Here is an 18,600-nt window from a genome sequence, read left to right on the forward strand (position 1 = left end):
TGTCTGATGACTTTGACAGGGTTCACATATGTAGAGATGGCATAGTGTAAGATTCATGTATGTAAAGATCCAGCCCATTTATCTGTAGGTTTCATTTCAATTCAGGGAAACAGACTAGGTTGTTATTTTCAGCCATGATGAAATAGTTCTAAATGCTGGATGTAGAAAATTAGACCTCCAAGACTCTGTTTTGTACCCTGTTGCTTCGTAAGCTAAGAAAGTAGTGATATACGTTTCAGTCTCCTCGTTATCTCTGATTGCATCTGTGTGACAAGCCTGCATGCACACATAGATGTGTGTGAGGACGTAAACCCACAGAGCAAAGCAATCCATCTGTTCCAGCTGACTGTCCCCTCAAGGATCTAGATACAAACCAAATCAACTTCAGCATGTAACGAACCCGAAGATTTAAAAAGCGCTGACATTCATACCAAATCACGACTGTTTTTGAATTTCATTCGATTCCTGGTTCAAACAGAGCATATTTAAAATCAACCCTGTGTCACTGCACAAGTGGACTTTTGTTACATATTTCAAAATGATCGAATTCAAAAATATATGTTAAAAGATTGTGCATCACCAATGACAGGCATGTGGATAAGTGTGTCTGTGTGTGTGAGTGACGGGGGGTTGTTGACACTTGGCTGTTACTATCATTGGCTCTAACTGCTGGCATGGTCACAAATCAAATTTTCACTTTGGCATTACAGCAGGACTCGATGACTAATTTGGTCAGGGACTGCCGAGGGCCAGTGACTAAGTCACTTACTATTCTACACAGAATCAAATTACTCTTATTGGACTCTTCACAAGTAGTTTATATAATCTTCATGCTTGTGATGATGGGTTTTTTTAAGGCTTGCCTTCTACTTGACCCTCTGGTCTCCTGCTTTGGCCTCTCCTCAACTGACATAAACACATTAATAATTAATATTATGATGCTATTATGTATGTAGCCAGTTTGTGTGTGAATGCGTCATACTTTGGATTTCATTATTTCAACCATCTGTTGTTTAGGGGCGGGGCCACGGGTTGTGTCATCTTTGATCACCTCAGACAGACCAACATCAGAGCTATCCAGATTCCTGTCTGTCCTCTCAGTCTGTCATCTCAAAAGCTCCGTCATCACAGTGATCCATCTGATCAGCTCAGTCTGCCAGTCCGACTGTCATCTCGGTCCTGAGAGCCGCTTTAGCTGCCAGACTCCAAACTCAGTCCTGCACTTCCCTCACGTACAAGTTTGACATCGATCGCACGAGCTGTTATCGAGTTATCAATCCTGATATTCCACCGATAAGCTCAATTTACTTTTATTTTCACTGTTATAAGAATCGACACCTGGCAAAGAAAAAAGTCAATCTGATGGTGCACGAAAAGAAAAAGGGATTAGAAGATGCAGCTAAAAGTTTTATCTAATTGTGAATATATTGCAGCTCGATAAAATCTAACATAACGTGATTTGAACGAGGGAACCTCTTAGAATTCCACTCCAGCATGTGTGAGATGTTCGCAGAAGCAGCAGCAGCGCTGGTCAACACTGTTTTGGAATGCTGGATCATATTCCTCAAATGTATCTCTATCTATATTTATGATGCAGAGTTCATTCTAGGAACGCTTTCAGACACAACAAAATACTGCATTACTAGAAATAAGGTCAGATGAGTCAGTTAATGACATTTAAAGATACTTCTATCCTAGCTTACCTCAAAAAAACCTTCTATTTTCCCTTAGAAAAGTTATTTTGAGGAAAATAAAGGATTTCTTATTGTTATCCCAATTTACTAATTAAGAGAACTATGTTTTTATATCAGAGGGGGGATTTGAATCTTTAAATCTGTCAAAATAATCAGCTTGTGGATTTTGTTTTATCTGCATGACGGGAGCCCAAGTCAGTAGTTTGTCTCTGTCTGTATCCTCAGCCAGAGTCTTATTTTGGACTACGCTTCTGTGTAAACTCTTAATTTACACCGTGGTAGAGTTTTTCAACACACTTCTCAAATAGCATGCCAGTGATCATAGCGTCACAACTGTCATAAAAATACCATCTTTTCCACTATCATCCTACTTCCTGCTGTCAGCCAGTTATTCGGGATCTCTTCTGCACAAACACAGTATTTTCCATGTAAAGCTACTTTGTTTAACTTGGACGTGTGGTGTTTATTTGAGAACGCGCAATGTGCATAGTCAAACAACACAGTATGACACCAGATATGCCTTTGGGACTTGAGGTATTAACACTTATTTCCGAGGTTAAGATGAGGTTGTCTTCCAGTGATGTGGGAGGGGCTTCCTATCCTGCCATGTCATCAAAGTCCTGTGGGGCAGAATGGCCACCAGGCGAGCTCATCTAGGGGATGACCTTTCCTGTCCAATTTGTAAGCATAGTTTGAGTCAGCCAGTGGTGCTCACTTGCAGTCATACATTCTGTAAAGCCTGCCTGAAAGAGAAGTGGGAGAAACAAAGCAGCAAGGACTCACACTACTGTCCTCTGTGCTGGTGTCTTTCCTCCATGGATCAACTAGTGGTGGGCAGCGTGCTGGAGAAGGCCTGTGATTCCTTTAAGGTCGACAGAGGCAAGAATGACCTCGAGGCTTGCAAGGAGCATGGAGACAAGCTCACCTTGTTCTGTTTGGAGGACCTGGAGCCGATCTGTGCTTTATGTGGGAAAGCAGCTGCACACAAGGGACACAAGCTCTACCCCATTGGGGAAGGGGCTCAGGACTGTAAGGTAGGCATTGTTACATAGTTGCTCCCTCCAGTATTAAACAATGAAAGCACACTTTGATTGTTTGAGATGAATAGCATAACTGGAGCCTTCAGCTATTTGGAAATGTACCACAAGCTTTTACCTCGATGTCACACTGATACTCGGTTCAACGACGAATTAGCATTTCAAGTTATTTATGGATCAATTTAAACAAATGTATGAATCTAAATGGAAACTGGACAAAAATCAGCCCAAGTTTACCTTGGAAAAGTTGTCATATACAACTACAAAGTACCACATTGTGTCTGGGGATTATTGTGACTAACAACCAAAATACATTAATGGGGTTTCTAAATAAACACAACTATTTGTGTGCTTTTTACAGTCCGATGTGCTGAAGGTATTTGGCGGAGTTTATTAACATTCTAATAATAGATTTATATTTTTGGTTTGCTGTTGCTGTTGGGGTCCTGAAAGGAGAGAAACTTGACTCCTCTCTAGGTTTCTATACACAACATCGATTTTACTGCATGACCCCCTCCACCCCCAAGAATTGGAAACCTGCTGTGTAAATACTGCTGTGAAATGAATACATTTGTAACCTAAGTTGCATGAGCTGAGTTTACTTATGTTACCAGCAGGTGTATTAGATCCTTTTCCATAAATGTGTCTCATTCTTTTGATGCAATCGCACGAGAATGCAGCCTACCAGTCATTGTGCCGACAGCTGGGCCAGCTGCCAGACTGACCTTGTTTTTAATGGTGACGCCATCCCACCGTCTCTATAGGCGGAGCTGAAGAGTGCACTGCGGCCTTTGAAAGAGAAGTTGCAGCTGTGCAAAAAAGCAAAAATGGTGTGTGAGGAAATGGCGGAGCATGTCAAGGTACGATCATTCCAATCAGTGTTTAGTAGTCGAACTTCAGGCGTGGAAGATTGTCCGTTAAACACGTCTCTTTCCAGAGCCAAGTTGAACACACGGAGACACAGATCAAAGCGGAATTCGAGGCTCTTCACCATTTCTTGAGAGAACAGGAAGCTGATAGACTTTACGCTTTAAGAGCTGAGGAGGATCTGAAGAATGTGATGATTAACCAGAGGATTGAGGATATGAGCCATGAAGTATCGTCTCTCTCTAACATGATCAGATTAGTGGAACAGGAGATGAGCTCTCCAGATGTCCATTTCCTTAAGGTAGAGGACAATTCATTAAAAGATTTGTTTTTGTTTGCAGAATTTAGTAAGAGTTCTTTTAAATGTTGTTTCAGAGATACAAAGACACAATAAGGAGGTAAGTGCCTCTTCTATGACAATGATCCAGTTAATCTTCATTTTAGGATTATACATATTAACAGCAACAGCTGACACTAACTCCTAAAATATCTTTGCAGAACTTGGCGAAGTTCCCTGGAGCCACAGATGATATCTGGTGCTCTGATTGACGTAGCCAAGCACCTCGGTTCTCTGAAATACAAAGTCTGGGAGAGGATGAAGAGAATTGTTAAATATAGTGAGTTTCTTACACGATGACACTTAATTTCTTGGCCAGTTTCTTTACTGACACAAACTACCTCTCTTTTGTCACAAGACCCAGTGATTCTGGATCCAAACACAGCTGCTAGCTGCTTCCTCCTGTCTGAGGATCTCACTGTTCTGCAGAACTCTACGCAGATTTTCAAGCTACCCGACAACCCGGAACGCTTTGACATCAGCGCTGAGATGCTGGCCGCAGAGGGCTACACCTCAGGTCGCCACATCTGGGAAGTGGAGGTGAAGGACAACACCTACTGGGTAGTGGGAGTAGCCAGCGAATCGATCGGCAGGAAGGGCAAACACGTGCTGACACCAGCAGAGGGATTCTGGACTATAAGATTTCGTAATGGAGAACACAAGGCCTGCACAGCTCCCTGGGAGCCCCTCAACATGACCAAGGCGCCAGAAGTGATCAGAGTGATTTTGGACATGGACCGTGCCAAGGTCACCTTTTATGACCCTGGAGTGAGGCAGCCCCTCTACACCTTCATGGATATCATTACACCCAGGGCCTTTCCCTACTTTTGCACTGCCTGCAAAGACCACCCATTAAAAATCCTACCATCAAGGATATCCCTGTCAACGGACTACTAATTGCCCCCGCAGACATGCTGCCAAACTTTTGTTTGTATATGAAATTGCAAAGGGCCGCTTCCGCTTGAATGATGCAGTTTTCTTTATTTTGCAAGGTTGTGGGGTGTTAATTAGAGTCTACGTCACAAACAAGGACGAATTAATCGGTTGATTTAAAATAATGACTTGACAAACTAAAGATGTATTTTAAAATATTTTAATTGAGTTAAGACAAAACATGTCTGAGAGAATGAAACCTTTTTACACCCATATATTACTACACTGATATGGATATGTTACATAAAACAGCCACTATGTGTGACTTAGCTTAGCTTTGCATGAAACTAAACCACCACATTCTTGAGTTCCTTTCAAACCAGTAAACAAAACTGATCTGAACTTGCATAAGGCACGTACAGTAACAACTTCTGTCTATTTGCAAACTTGTGCCGGTGTTGCTCGGAGGTTAGTTTTCTCTCTCTCCATTGCATTAAAAGATTCTATGATTAGTATTTGATCTAGTAGCCTGCTTGTACTACATCCTGAAGTTTGATCACTATAGCCTCATCCTAACACACAGCAGTAACGCCATAGCTTCACACGTCATTTTAACCTACAGTCCCAACAAACTTGTAACAGGTATCCTTTTCTCATTGCGGGAGATGCCCACTCTGTGCAGTGATGCTTGAAGGCTTTTTGAGGTGTTGATTTACCGATTATACATATTAAAGGGAATAAATGCCCTTACATTATGTCTTGGTGTGTTACTCATACAGTGTTAAAAACTTCATCTGTAACAGTTCTGCCTATGTAATTAGTCTTCTCAACCCTGAATGGTTCAAATCGGGGAGGCGAGACTGAGGCCGACTCCAGCGTAGACACGAGATCCTGTCCTCCTTCCACAGCATCTGTTTACCTGAGACCCCATAACCGCCCTTCCAGATCTTCCAAGTCATAGAGACATTCTTCCCTCCACTATAGCGTTGTAGAGCTCCTCGTCTACAGCTTCATAACATGCAGCTCTTATGTTTAAAAAGAAGATCCGGTCAGTTGTGAGACGTGGGTCATATCCCTCCCTCTGCAGCCTGGTTTTCTGGATTTTAAATGTACCTGTGTAGGAAAGTGGAAATTTTTTATTATAAGTCATCAGTGACGGCTGAAAATTTTTGAATTCAGATTTAAATCTACCCGTGGTGTCCACATGTGGGGAGATGCGCAGGAACACTGGGCGAGCATATGGGGGAAGAGCTGTCTGAACCTTCTGTAGGAAGTCGTTGCAGTCAAAACTCCCTGCAGTGTCTGCAATGGCCGCCATACCTGCCTTTCCTTCAACGCCTGGATAGGAGACATGGTAGCTTTGTGTAAGTAGGACAAAAAAAACCCAAACAAAACAAGAGCAATATTAGGGCCGGCACGGTGGTGCAGCGGTCAGCACTGTCGCCTCATAGCAAGGAGGTTATGGGTTCAAGCCCTGGCTCCAGCAGGGGATCTTTCTGTGTGAGTCTGCATGTTCTCCCTGTTCCTGTGTGGGTTCTCTCTGGTACTCCAGCTTCCTCCCACAGTCCAAAGACATCACATCACATCATCACATCAAGAGGGGACGAGGCTGATTGATACTCTAAATTGACCGTAGGTGTGACTGTGAGTGTGAATGGTTGTCTGTCTCTATGTGTTGGCCCTGTGATGGATTGGCGACCTGTCCAGGGTGAACCCCGCCTCTCACCTGAAGGCAGCTAGGATAGGCTCCAGCCCCCCGCGACCCTTAACAGGATAAGCGGAAGAAAATGGAAGAGCAATATTAGGTAAATTGTAATAAAGAACTTGTTCACCTGGTACCCCCACGCCATACACAGCCACATCAGTCTGACCCAGTAGGCTGCTGAGTATGCCCTCCACCTCTGTAGTGGAGACATTTTCTCCTCGCCAGCGGAAAGTATCACCGCCGCGGTCCCGGAAGTACATGTAGCCCAGCTCATCCATCACCAGCACATCACCTGGGGAAGAAAGGAAAAGTAAATCATCTATGCGAGTGGCTTGACATAAGTTCTGAAATAGCAGCTTAGTTTCACTGCAATGTTGGGCAAATCCAGTGTTGCATTTCTTGTTCATGGTTTCAGTTTTCAAGAATTAGAAGCTAAAAATATCTTTAACAAAAAACCTTGGGATTGTTTTGAAAAGATCATGCCAACTTTGTGGGAGATTTGCATGTTTGCTATACAGCTTGGAGCCAGAGCGGAAGATAGACACCTGTATCTCTTCCAGGAGAAACTACTGGTTAGCTGAGCACAGTGAGTGGTAGCAGGTGTTCAGTGCTAGCATAACTGCATCAATTGTCAACAAACATTTTCTTCTCCTGGCCAAAGTTGCATTGCGGCTTTTGAGATGTGTGAAATCAATGCTCCACGATACATGATAATCGGCTCACGATACAATTCAATACACTTACATCCTTTTATGAAAGACTTTAAAGGGACAAAGTGATTTTGGTGACATCTTGTGAGTGTTCCACTGACTTGGATTGAATTAATTGAACTGAGAGCATCAATTACACAATATATGGCTCTGACTGGCAGCTTGCAAATGCTGGACAAAATGAATCAAAGATGTGGTGAGAAAATTGGTTTAATTTATTGAAACTGAGTGCAAACTGTAGTTTGGATAATTCAATTCGCGGGTGACGATAGCATAGCGGGGCTCCATTGCGTTCACCATGCGCCTAAAGCCGGTGTTTTCCACCACTGAATAAGGTCACAAATCCTGACAAATAAAGTAGGCAATGCACTCTGTAATTTTCTGCAACCACGGTAAAGAAGATGGGAACTTGTGGCAACCACCGCCATCACAGTCCAGTGTGGTTTGTTTCGGGTCGCACCGCAGCTTCTTGGGCTCAGTCTCAGTTAGCATTTCCTTGTCCAGGTGATGACGTTTTAGGTGGGCTCGCAGGTTGGTGGTATTTCCTGAGTACTTAACGTTTGTGTGACACAGTTTGCAAACCGCCATACTTTTGTCGAAATCGTCGCTTTCCTTTTTTGTTTTTGAACTCAAAATGCTCCCGCACATCTGCGTTTAAGGATGCAAGCGCTGGTTTTATACTTGCAGCCAATGTTCTCTCGAAGCTGCACACTTGCGCAATCGCGCACTGCTCGCAAATTTTCAGCGCACAAGAAAATCTATGCAGCGCATAAACTCAGTGAGTGACAGGTGTCCAGCCAATGATACGATACGGTTCACTTAGTCGACGCAGCCAATCATAGCAGTGACAGTGCTTGCGTATGTGCCCTGCCCATACGCACCGTGGCACCGTGCGGGTTAGCACAGTGAGGCAGAGATAAGAGACGGCAACGCTAGCCCAGTGGTTGAGTTGTAAACCCCCGAATATATTAAAAGTAAACTAATAGAAGTTGCTCCAGTAATTTGATTCTTTTAATAAGCCATGTACCCTGCTATGCTCCCAGGTGTTGAACAGGTGTGTGGCCACATCTTGCTTGTGTGTATGTCCAGACACATGAAAAATTAGAGGGAACTATGCTCGCTGCCATTCTCCTGAATCTCTCAGCTCTAACTGGATGAGAAAGGCGTTGGTGTCGGGGTAACTAGAAATGCTCTACAGCAACACTAGTGGCCAGCAGACCTAATTGCTCTTCCTGTAAAGTGCGGAACACGGGGGATTTGAATGGGGCTTCATGTATCGATACTCTCTGGGGAAACAAACTATCGATATATATCTCAGAATTGCGATAAAATTGCTCAACCCTAGTCTCAGTTCCCTAATGCACACACACATAGGAGAGAAGGGTATCTATCTTCTTATCTGGCTCTGCGGAGTATGACAAATAATCCTGCTTCCCAAAACATTGGCATGTTCCTTTAAATGGTAAATGGACTCAATTTATATAGCGCTTTTCTACCTTCGCTTAAATATGCAGTACATCCACGTTGCTGTATTTGAGTAGTACTGTTTTTTATTAAAAAAAAAAAAAAAAGCTGGTAACCTGACAAATACGCAGAATCATTCTTCTTGAAGACATCATGAGCTATCTTCTTTCTGGTAGCGTCCTGGTTTGCATAGCCATCAAAGCGCCGTAGTGGATCCTGTTGGTTGATGCGTCCCACCAGCAGCCCCGGCTCCCCTAGAAGACATGGAAGAATATAATAAAGTACTTTCATTTGACACTGACACACTTCATCGAGCAAGAAATTATTGCAGTATTGGTTACCAGGGCGACAAGGCACACAGAGTCCCCGGCTGTCTCTGACCAGTTCCATACTGTCTTCGTCCACCCTCACCAGACGGATGGGATATACGTTGGGGAGAATGCGACTGTTAAATCCACAAGCTCCCACCTGAAGACACACAATGAGCTTGACTCTAATCACTGTATCTTCCACGAACACACCACCAGTAACACCGCTCACTCTGACCTTGCCATCCATGTTGGCTATGCTACAGTTACACTCAGTTGCTCCATAGAACTCGCCAATCTGGGCCACCCCAAAGCGTTCCGTGAAAGCCTCCCACACACTCGGGCGCAAACCGTTTCCCACTGCCAGCCGAACTTTGTGACCTTTTTCTGACGGCCGCACTGGTTGAGACAGGAGGTAGCGGCAGATTTCTCCTATATACTGCACCACCTAGAGAGGGGAGAGAGCTTGTTATTGTGGGCAGTTGTGGACTGAAATGAATAATTTATATTTATCGATTCTTTGATGTGGCACTGAAAACATTTTATAAGCGCTTACAGTGCAGTTGTACTTAATACAGTCTTCCCAGAAGCGGCTGGCAGAGAACTTCTTCTTCACCACAACAGTGAGGCCATGGATCAGACACTGACCAACTCCCATGATGTTACCTGTAAGGAGAGAAAGCTCTCATTTCAGTTCCGCTAACCTTGCAGTGAAAACTGTATTTCAAGAGCTGAAGAGCTTTGGGTCACGTACCTGCTGAATGATAGAGAGGCAGACAGTCATATATGATGTCATCTGGACGCATGCGGAAGGCAAAATACCCAAAAGCAGCAATTCTGTAGTAACTGTTGAAGGAACACGGGCATATCTTTAAATTTCTCACATTAGCTGGGCAGAAAACTTTTTTTTTTTGAGTGAGTGTTGAAGGAAACGTACCGACTGTGTACCACAATAGCGGCCTTGGGTAGTCCAGTGGTGCCAGAGGTGTAAATATAAAACAGACGGTCTGCAGAGGACAACACAACAGAGCAGTGAGGCTATTGTGTGGTGAATTATGCACTCGGCTGCACTGTTGGGACTGTAGCAGTGGTATAGCGGTGAATGAACAGTTCTGAATGTGGTTTCACTATCAGAATATCATCAATTTAGTTTGACAACATTTAGAAAAAGCTAGAAGAGCTAGAACTAGAAGTTATTTATCCACTCAAGTTAGCAGAGGGCTAACCTGAAGTAGACAGCTTAGCAAGCTGAGTGTCTGGTGTCCATGCTCAGTACGCACCCGACCAGCAGCGTGGGAATGCCACCACAGATCTAATTTCAACCCAGTGTGAAATGCAGAGAGATTTACCTAACGATGATGAGCTTAATGAGCAAAGCAAGGACATGTTTGGCCAGGGCTTCAACATAAGGGATGCTCATTTATACAAAAATGTAGTTCTACATTTTAAGAGCCCTGGACATTTTTAAGGCCACAAGACGCAACTTCTTCCCTAAATGTACTTATTTTGAGGCCATAAAATAAAACTGGTTCCATTAATTAAAATGATTTGGGGCCACAGGATATAACATAAATGGAGGGAGCAATGGAGGGATACATCGTAGCTAAGAATGATATCTTGTGACATCCAATGTTAAAAGTTATCCACCAGTCACAACGTGAAGATGTTTACCACTGACACTGCTGATTAAAGTTAAGTTGTTGGATTACCTCCAGCTACCTTGGAGCACTAAGTACTCACCGTTCATGCCTTTAGGGGGAACTGAGGGTGAAGGAGTGTGCTTGGATGCAGACGCTAAGATTGGGTCCAGAGGTAGAGCACCCAGAGAGCTCACACACTCTGCACTGAGTTCTCCTGTAGAAAACCGTACCATGGACTGGCTGATGGAGGAACTGACTTCCCTCATGGCTGGCATTCAGGAAGAGGAACAAGGGGGGGGGGTCACTTAGTGTCAGTAAAATTAAGCCCAAGGAGGAAAAAAAAAACGGCATCACCTGATAATTTACACAGAAGAACTACAATGCTTAAAAAAACAGATATATGAAAACATTAAAGAGTTAAGTTGGCACCATCAATGTTATTCAGACCGAAGCAGACGCATGCAGGACATGATGGAGCTCACACGGGCAACAAGTGGAGGAGTGTGTGTTGTTATAGAATCAAAGAGGAGCTAAGGTTAACTTCACAAATAGACAGCAGAGAAGGAATTTTACTGGCAACGTGACCACAGAAAGCATGTACTGACCTCAGGACACAGTGACCTCATACGTTCCACACACAGAGAATATTAACACCCAGGAGGAAATGTTGACTACTAACTACCATTTGCTTGTTTTCAACCATTTCTACTGGCTTAATATTTTAATGTTAATAGCTGCATCAACTTTTTTTTTTAACCAAGCAAGTCTTACCATCAGCAAGCTCAGCTCCAAACACAATAGCCCGCGACCCCGACACCCCAATACAGTGCAGAAGGGAATCATGCCGGAGGTTGAAATTGATGAGTGCAGCTTCCACCCCAACCTTGGCCAAGCCCAGCCACAGCGCCACCTGCAATGGCCTGCTTTCCATGAAGATGGCCACCACGTCTCCGGAGACCCATCCTTGCCCTCTGGCCCAATTCGCCACTGCGTTAGACAGCTGGTCAAGCTGGGTGAAGGTCCATGTTTCCCCTGTAGCTTCATAAATCAGTGCTAGTTTGTTTGGGTGGCGTTTTACTATCTGGGCAAAGATGGAGGGAATGTTGCTCCCATTTCGCATGTAACGCCACAACGCCAGCTTCACTCTCAGCAGCACATACAGGCCACTGGAGAGGGACAGAAAAAGGAAAATGAGAAGAAAGTAAGTAATAGACCCAATAAAGAGTGAGCAGAACTTTATTTGAACATACTTGACTCACTTCAGGTCTCTCTTAGCCGTGCGTGCTGCGATGTAGAAGTACTTCCAGCTTCTTGTGCCCAGATAGACTCCAAGACCTGCTGCCAGACTCCAGGACCAGGACATCCCACAGAGACGCAACAGTCCCATGGACCCCAGAGAAGCTGTGACACTCGCCACATTGTGCATTCTGGTCATGGAGGATAAGAAGGAAGATGGGGTTTGGGACAGAGGGCAAGTTTAATCCTAAATAGGTTTCAATCATAACTTTGAATATCAGTTCTACAGAAGCTGACGCTCACAAGTAGCTTAAAATAATTACAAGAAACATTCATTTAGAACAATTGTGTAAACATCCAGAACGAGGATAAGATTCACACCAAAGCTGATTCAACTGATTCAGCTCATTTCAAACAGCTCATACTCACAGATGTCACTCCAGGTCACATGGTGTAAAAAAAAAATATTGACGTAAACATTTGCATTCACAAAACTTACCTACAACTCTATAGACTGATGTGATGTCACCTTTCACCCGATAACCCTGCCCCGGGTATCCTCAACTTGTTACTTCCTTTCTTTAGTGGAAAAAAAAAGTCGAGCTAACTGAAACCTTTAATCGTGTTTTGCTCACTTTAAGACGTTATAACACGTAGGGCGTCTTTGAGAAAACGCGTAGTTTTTACAGTTCAAACAGTTTCACATCTCAATGCTCGTGAACGCGGTTGTTGCAAATAAACAGACAGAAATGGTACTTTGTAAAACGTAAAGCATACGTGAGGTAGTCCTCTATACTTGCTAATACAGGCGAAACGTCATTGCTTTCACCCGGGTGGGCTAAACAAACCGAAATCTGAATGAGGGCAGATGAGTGGTCCTGGCTATTTTCTGTACTCCATATTGAACGGATCCATTGCCGGAAGAAGCACCGCCCACTTCTGGTGTAGCAGCTCAGTGATTGGTTAATTTCAGCGCTCCTCAGACGATCCTGTATTTGTATTGGTTTATACTAATCCCGCCCTGTTACCCAGCCACTAGATTTACTGGAGGCTGCTACTGATAGTGCACCGGCACAGACTACTAAATAAGTGTTGTGAAAGTCTGTGGCCATTTTCAGTCTCTTCTCTTGGTGTCTCTTTTCTTGCCGAATATGAGCATCATCAGTCTTATTGAAAATAGTTGAAAAACGTTTTCAAAGTCAGTTTTTTTTTGTTTTTTTTTTTACATTTTTCACAAGACACATCACATTACAGGAAATAGAAATTGTGTAACAGCCCACTTTCAAATAACCTTTTATAGAAATATGAACAAAAAACATTGTAAATAAATATTCTCCATAATCTCTCATTTTCTCATTGAGGTCCATGTGATACTTCGTTATACATTAACAGAAATATCAAAGTGGTAAGTCTGGAAATGAGTTTCATTCTTTATCCTTGTGATATTTCAAAAAGAATATTTTTTTTAAAAATGGCCTATTTTGCACAGAAAATGAAACAAAAATAAGAAAAATGACACCAACTGTCCTTTCACTCAGATATCTTCCAAATTTTGATGGGTTCATCCATGGCTCACAATTCATCTTTTGTGAGGGTTAAGGCCAAGAGTGTGTCTGCCTTAAAGCTATTTGCCATGTTGGTTTCTCGGTGTGTAGACAAACAACAAATTCTGGAAAGCACAGCTCTCCTCAGTAAGATATACACCCATGGGTCCAGGATCTGATTCCAGGAGGCCATACGTAAACCCAGAAGAATAAACCCATCTGGGAGATGGACTGATCCACCAGTGCTTTGGTTGTGCTGCATCAGAAGAATGTGGACCTATTAATGCAGCAGAAACACACATTCACACATGAGATGCAGCTTCATGTACAATTTTTGAGAAATATCAGAATATTGTAGAGACAAATTTTGCAGTCTGTTAGTACTCACAAGGAAAGGACTCCAGCAAACACAGGAAACCACAGTAACGACTGCCAGTTGCACCATCATCTCCACATCTAGTGAACAAAACAAAGAGGAAGACGATGCAGATGATGCACGCCGGTTACAGTGAGCTGCTGAGGTTCTATCACCCCTCTGGGACTTCATTCTGGTCTGCAGCAATGCCAGACCACTCAGGATGTTGCAGAGCAGGGATAGAATGAGTGCAGTAAGGCCCAGACAGGAGAAGGTTAGGACCAGATCGTTATCCGCTTTAGATTGCGAACCACTGATCGGCAAGAAACACCACGTTCCAGGAGGCTGAATAGTATATGTTCCCACTGAAAATAATGGTAGAACTGCTAACACGAGTGCAAGAGCAGAGAGAAACAATACAACTCTCCGCGCATGAGCCACTGTGATCATAGCAGCGTGGAAAAATGGCAGAGTGATGGCTATACAGCGCTCTATCGCCATGGCACAAGACATCAGCAATGGGCATAAGCCAAAAAAGACCATACTTGCCCCAAAAAACTGACAGAATACCTTGGTGGGCATTCCAGTCTGCAACTCATACCTCTGATGCATATGCACATACAAGGCAAAGGCACCTGGGATCACATGACTTCCAAGGTCAGCCAATAGTAATGCCACTGTTAGAAGCAGAAATGGAGCTTTGGATTGCCGGCGGAATCGGACATGAGATTTAGCTAAGATGCCCAGAGCGGTGAGGTTGGAGATGGCACCAAATGCCATTGTGAAGCAGGACATCCCCAAACTCAAAGACCTAGTGGATGTGGTGCTGCTGTTCAGCCAGGGACTAGGCTGGTACGAGGAGTTGATCTTCATGTCGCGGCAGGGGATAGATGGTGTAGGGAGTAGGAAAATGTAGTCATGACTGAAGACGTGTCCTCATCTTCGGCATCATCTGCAGGGAGTAACAGGCAAAGTTAAAATACTTTGAGTAAGTGCTTTATATGATCTTTGCATCCATTAGTACAAATCCTCAGAGGAATCATTTTTTAGCTAATATCCTCACGTCATCTTCTTCTAATCTAAAATGTCTCCAGTAAATCATAGACAGGGGGACAAGGGAGGAGTCTTAATTGCAAAATCATGCACCACTGAATGCTATGATACATGCTTGACTTGATTGTCAGTACTCTGCCAGTGACACTTGAGATTTAGACCTTAATTAGGAGAGCTACTTCTGCCAAGGCAATAATGAAGAGCACCGGGTGAGCAGTTTTTTTTTGTCCTACTTGCAATGCAAGCACAAGCTAGCAGAATGGCATGCTTGTATTGGCATGTATTTTCCAACTTTTCAGCTGTAGATGAGGCCTGTTAGAGGTTTTTTTTTTTTTAATGTGTTGTAATTCTTTGTTGATTTGAACACATACGAGTCCTAGCCAGGTTTAAAGTAATACATCAACTCATTGGGAAATACATTTATTTGCAATCTTTCCCAGAGCTCAAAAAGAAGATCGACACCCTTAACTCCTCTCTAGCGGTTAGCTAGTTAGCTTAGCACAATGAATGGTGGTCGGTGGTAAGTACCGGAATACCTCCTCCAAAGTCATCAAATAGATAAAGCTGAGGATCTTGGTTTGTCCACAAGTAACCCTTCTCATCCTCTTTTACAAAGTCGGCCATGATAAGTCGCAGCAGTTTGCACGTGTGATGTGCTTCGCAATTTTATGATGAAAGCAGAATTGTGTTTTAAATTTTAAGATATCCAATATAATGCCAACTAATCTCATGACAACTTGAACATTTAAAACTGCAAATTCAGGTTTTTGCTACATCATATTTGACATGATTGAATTTAAATCATTGTGACAGTCATAAGAAAATTTCATCTTGTTGTCTGACAAGATTCAAAAGGTCTTGACATTTGAAAAAGGTTTATGGATTCTCACTTTCCAGAATCTCATCCCGTTGGTTCTGGTGATGATATTAAAGGACTATCTCACAGCAAAAGGCTCCAGCAGCTGTGTTTGTATAAGAAAATTGAGGTCCAAATGGCACCTGGTTATCTTATCTTCCTTGGAAACAACATGACCAACAAATTCATTTGAATCTCTATTTTGATCCCAGTCTGCTTGGATAGCAACCTCGACATGTTATAGCGCTTCTTCAAAAATAAAACAACAGCAACAGGCAAACAATTCACAGCTGATCAAACAGTCATTTAGTTTTTATTGGTTTTAATTTTACAAATTATTTTGTTTGTGCAAGATGCAGAGCAGGTGCACATCCCCTAATTGCCAGTTTAGCTCTGGGTGCTCAGCTACAGAATTATGTAGAGCAAAAAAAAAAACAAAAAAAAACAACAACACACACACACACACACACACACACACAAAAACACAGAGAAAGTGGAAATTGCTGCACTCCAAAATAAATAAAAGCTCCACGATGCAGTTTAAAGCAACAATTCGGCCCAAATGTGTGTGTTTTTTGCCTCGTGTACTTACAAATAGTTTGCTTTAGGTTGATGTTTTCCCCCAATGTTCTTTACTTGAGTCTGACTCCAGAAGGCAGAAAGAGCCAGGCACAAAGACATTCAATTAGGTGCTCCCATGAATGACAACGTATGAGCTGGTTCAATTGAATGTGCTCGCTTTTAGCGTTTGAACCAGCAAAGTCAACTAACGTTTGTTAGTTTTTAGCTCAAGTCAAAGGGTTTTTGGATTACTGAGCAAAATGCGGGATATAGAAAATGTGGATGATTCCAGACGATGCACTTGAAAGGTTGCAAACGGACATTTTTGGGCAGTTGTGCTGTTTTCAGTGGTTGGTCAAGTTGGTGGCTACAAGCCTGGAGCTCCACGTGGCTGGCTCTTTCTGCATTCAGGAGTCACGTAGAAGTGATACAACAGGGCGGAAAAAAAGACATCTTTGTGAACTCAAGACCTATTTGTGAGTACTTGAAAGGAAAAATACACATTTTGTGAAGTATCACTTTAAATCATCACTTACATTAAGGAAAATAATGTGCAACGTTCGCACTGTTGCGAAGAGTGAGATTGGGCATCACAAGTCCATCCATCATAAAAGACCATTACCTCTCCCTTAGTGGTTTTCTGTTCTACCCTTAATAGACAGAAAAAGGAGAAATTTAGAGAACATTTGTTTTGAACAAACCCAGACGTTACAGTCAGAAATGAAAGAGTATGATCATCACGAAGATGTCAGCCTTGTTACTACATTCTTTACACAATAGGAGACTTGTTGTTTGACTGTTTAATATTTTTTTCCTGTTACGCTTCTTTAACCAAAGCAGCATTTCTAGTATAATGAAAGAACACTTGGCTATTGCCTCATATTTCAAGTACCTCAGTTATCAGGTTGATAGGATCTCCTCAAGTCTCCCATTAACGTATCTGACAACTGTTATGAAAACGTTGTATTGACGATAGAAATCAACTATTATATATTATTGTATAGCCTGTATTCATAGTAATCTACCACCAAAGAACAATGTGCTACATGTGAAGTAAATGAAGCTGTACATAGATATGAATAATAGATGACGCGTACCTTAAGATGTCTCCGAATGGCTCAGATTTCTGTTTTCACCATTGTCCAACATAATTTGCTTTCGTTCTCCTCCCCTTCTTTTCCCTGTCTCCAAGAGACACTTTCTATCTCTCCCTGGTCAGGCTTTCTCTCTCTCTGGAGGCTTGGCAGCTACTTTACCTCGACTTACCGGACTTGCATTTTCCATGCTCCTTCCCTCTCCGGATGTACCCTCCATCTATTCATCCGTTCTGCTGATCCTTTGAACCTCATCAATCACTTGGATTTTTCAGTACTGGGCAAGTTGGACGGATAAAATTCAAACTGTATTTACTCATGTCTGATTATTCGTATTTCCTTAAACAAAAAGAGACTGAATCTGACAACGACCTTGAAAATCATTATCATCATTCCTAGCTTGTAAACAAAAGCACAGAGACAGATATGAAAGGAATTTGGATGATGTTGTGTGCTACTCTTTTTCTTCCCTTAGCATTTCTCTGACAGACATTTATGAATATTTTATATATGTCAAAAACAGTTCAGTAGGTGTGTATAAACACATCAACAGTGACTATCAGATAAATATTTAACTCAGTTTCGCCTGCTCTTAGTAAAAAGATTGAAGTGCCGATTGAGATTTCAAAGTTGTTTTTGAGACTATCATGGTTATGCCCTCACATACACAGGAAGTGGCAGACATCCATTTGATGCAGATAAGTGTTCAAGCTCGAAGTGGAGTTGTGACAGTGTCAGAGATGCAGATTCAAGGAGGAGAGGAACAAAGTATGCTCTTTAGCAACGCCTCAAACTTATCAGAAAAACAGATTTTCCCCCAAACCTCAGTTGTGATGTAATAAAGTGCAAAGAAAAACTTTGATGTCATGCTTTTCAAAACAAATTGACTTTCCACTTAACATTGTAGTTGAATGAGCCTTCACACGTGAGGCACTTTAAATGTTTATTTAGTTTTAAACAGTTGGAAAAAAAATGCTGAAAAGTATTCATAAAATGGAAATAAGATATATTTCAACCAACCAACATCTGTGAGAAAGACGTGCTGAACCAGAGCTTTTAACAGTACAAGGCTAAAATGAACTTTTCTAACAGAAAGTAATGACAAAATCAATATAACGCAAATATTTCACATGGTAAAGTACAATGAATAGAGCAGAAACAAATTTTCATCATATATAAATTGCACAGCAACATGTATACATGAACATACATTGAAAATATCATCTCATAATTGCCTTCCTTTTGGAGGCAATTTTCAGAAATTGT

The 18,600-nt window shown here is 42.4% G+C and overlaps 3 protein-coding genes and 1 long non-coding RNA gene across 5 annotated transcripts; 1 reads left to right on the plus strand and 3 right to left on the minus strand.

Annotated features, from left to right (window-relative positions):
* Window positions 1-2,413: 2,413 nt before the first annotated feature.
* LOC147244973 (uncharacterized) lies at window positions 2,414-3,659 on the minus strand. Its single transcript, XR_015109941.1, has 3 exons — window positions 3,627-3,659; window positions 3,457-3,540; window positions 2,414-2,556 (listed from the first exon to the last, which is right to left on the minus strand). It is a non-coding gene; the product is annotated as an uncharacterized LOC147244973 (long non-coding RNA).
* On the plus strand, window positions 2,469-5,549 carry trim35-13 (tripartite motif containing 35-13). The gene is made up of 6 exons (XM_086184002.1): window positions 2,469-2,728; window positions 3,496-3,591; window positions 3,669-3,899; window positions 3,974-3,996; window positions 4,097-4,215; window positions 4,294-5,549. Exons 1-6 carry the CDS (start codon window positions 2,510-2,512, stop codon window positions 4,830-4,832), a joined length of 1,227 nt encoding a protein of 408 aa, XP_086040128.1. The 5' UTR covers window positions 2,469-2,509; the 3' UTR covers window positions 4,833-5,549.
* Window positions 5,003-12,779, minus strand: slc27a1a (solute carrier family 27 member 1a). The gene is made up of 13 exons (XM_086184001.1): window positions 12,371-12,779; window positions 11,895-12,062; window positions 11,407-11,801; window positions 10,736-10,903; window positions 9,933-10,002; window positions 9,750-9,841; window positions 9,552-9,661; window positions 9,234-9,443; window positions 9,029-9,155; window positions 8,804-8,941; window positions 6,641-6,805; window positions 6,000-6,146; window positions 5,003-5,921 (listed from the first exon to the last, which is right to left on the minus strand). Exons 2-13 carry the CDS (start codon window positions 12,059-12,061, stop codon window positions 5,764-5,766), a joined length of 1,947 nt encoding a protein of 648 aa, XP_086040127.1. The 5' UTR covers window position 12,062; window positions 12,371-12,779; the 3' UTR covers window positions 5,003-5,763.
* Window positions 12,780-13,104: 325 nt separating this feature from the next.
* On the minus strand, window positions 13,105-17,678 carry ptger1c (prostaglandin E receptor 1c (subtype EP1)). 2 transcript variants are annotated; one of them, XM_086184004.1, is made up of 4 exons: window positions 17,507-17,678; window positions 16,777-16,890; window positions 13,804-14,722; window positions 13,105-13,692 (listed from the first exon to the last, which is right to left on the minus strand). In XM_086184004.1, the coding sequence occupies exons 3-4, from the start codon at window positions 14,641-14,643 to the stop codon at window positions 13,444-13,446; spliced, it is 1,089 nt and encodes a 362-aa protein (XP_086040130.1). In that variant the 5' UTR covers window positions 14,644-14,722; window positions 16,777-16,890; window positions 17,507-17,678; the 3' UTR covers window positions 13,105-13,443. The 2 variants fall into 2 exon arrangements, with proteins under 2 accessions (XP_086040130.1, XP_086040129.1); XM_086184003.1 differs by lacking the exon at window positions 17,507-17,678 and adding an exon at window positions 17,338-17,496.
* Between the last annotated feature and the right edge of the window lie 922 nt (window positions 17,679-18,600).

The sequence above is a fragment of the Aulostomus chinensis genome, chromosome 18, assembly GCF_037954235.1.
Source record: "Aulostomus chinensis isolate RoL2024-O1b breed Wild chromosome 18, RoL_Achi_v1.0, whole genome shotgun sequence".
Lineage (NCBI taxonomy): Eukaryota > Metazoa > Chordata > Actinopteri > Syngnathiformes > Aulostomidae > Aulostomus > Aulostomus chinensis.

Bases quoted from the DNA above. Each gene is read 5' to 3' on its own strand.
- trim35-13 (XM_086184002.1), top strand. From the start codon at position 2,510: ATGGATCAACTAGTGGTGGGCAGCGTGCTGGAGAAGGCCTGTGATTCC. The intron at 2,729-3,495 runs GTAGGCATTGTT...CCGTCTCTATAG, and splicing joins AAGGGGCTCAGGACTGTAAG to GCGGAGCTGAAGAGTGCACT. The intron at 4,216-4,293 runs GTGAGTTTCTTA...TTTTGTCACAAG, and splicing joins GAAGAGAATTGTTAAATATA to ACCCAGTGATTCTGGATCCA.
- slc27a1a (XM_086184001.1), bottom strand. From the start codon at position 12,061: ATGCACAATGTGGCGAGTGTCACAGCTTCTCTGGGGTCCATGGGACTG. The intron at 6,806-8,803 runs GTTACCAGCTTT...TTTCTTCCCCAG, and splicing joins TGATTCTGCGTATTTGTCAG to GTGATGTGCTGGTGATGGAT. The intron at 6,147-6,640 runs GTGAACAAGTTC...TCTCCTATCCAG, and splicing joins GTATGGCGTGGGGGTACCAG to GCGTTGAAGGAAAGGCAGGT.
- ptger1c (XM_086184004.1), bottom strand. From the start codon at position 14,643: ATGAAGATCAACTCCTCGTACCAGCCTAGTCCCTGGCTGAACAGCAGC. The intron at 13,693-13,803 runs GTGAGTACTAAC...CTGCATTAATAG, and splicing joins TTTGCTGGAGTCCTTTCCTT to GTCCACATTCTTCTGATGCA.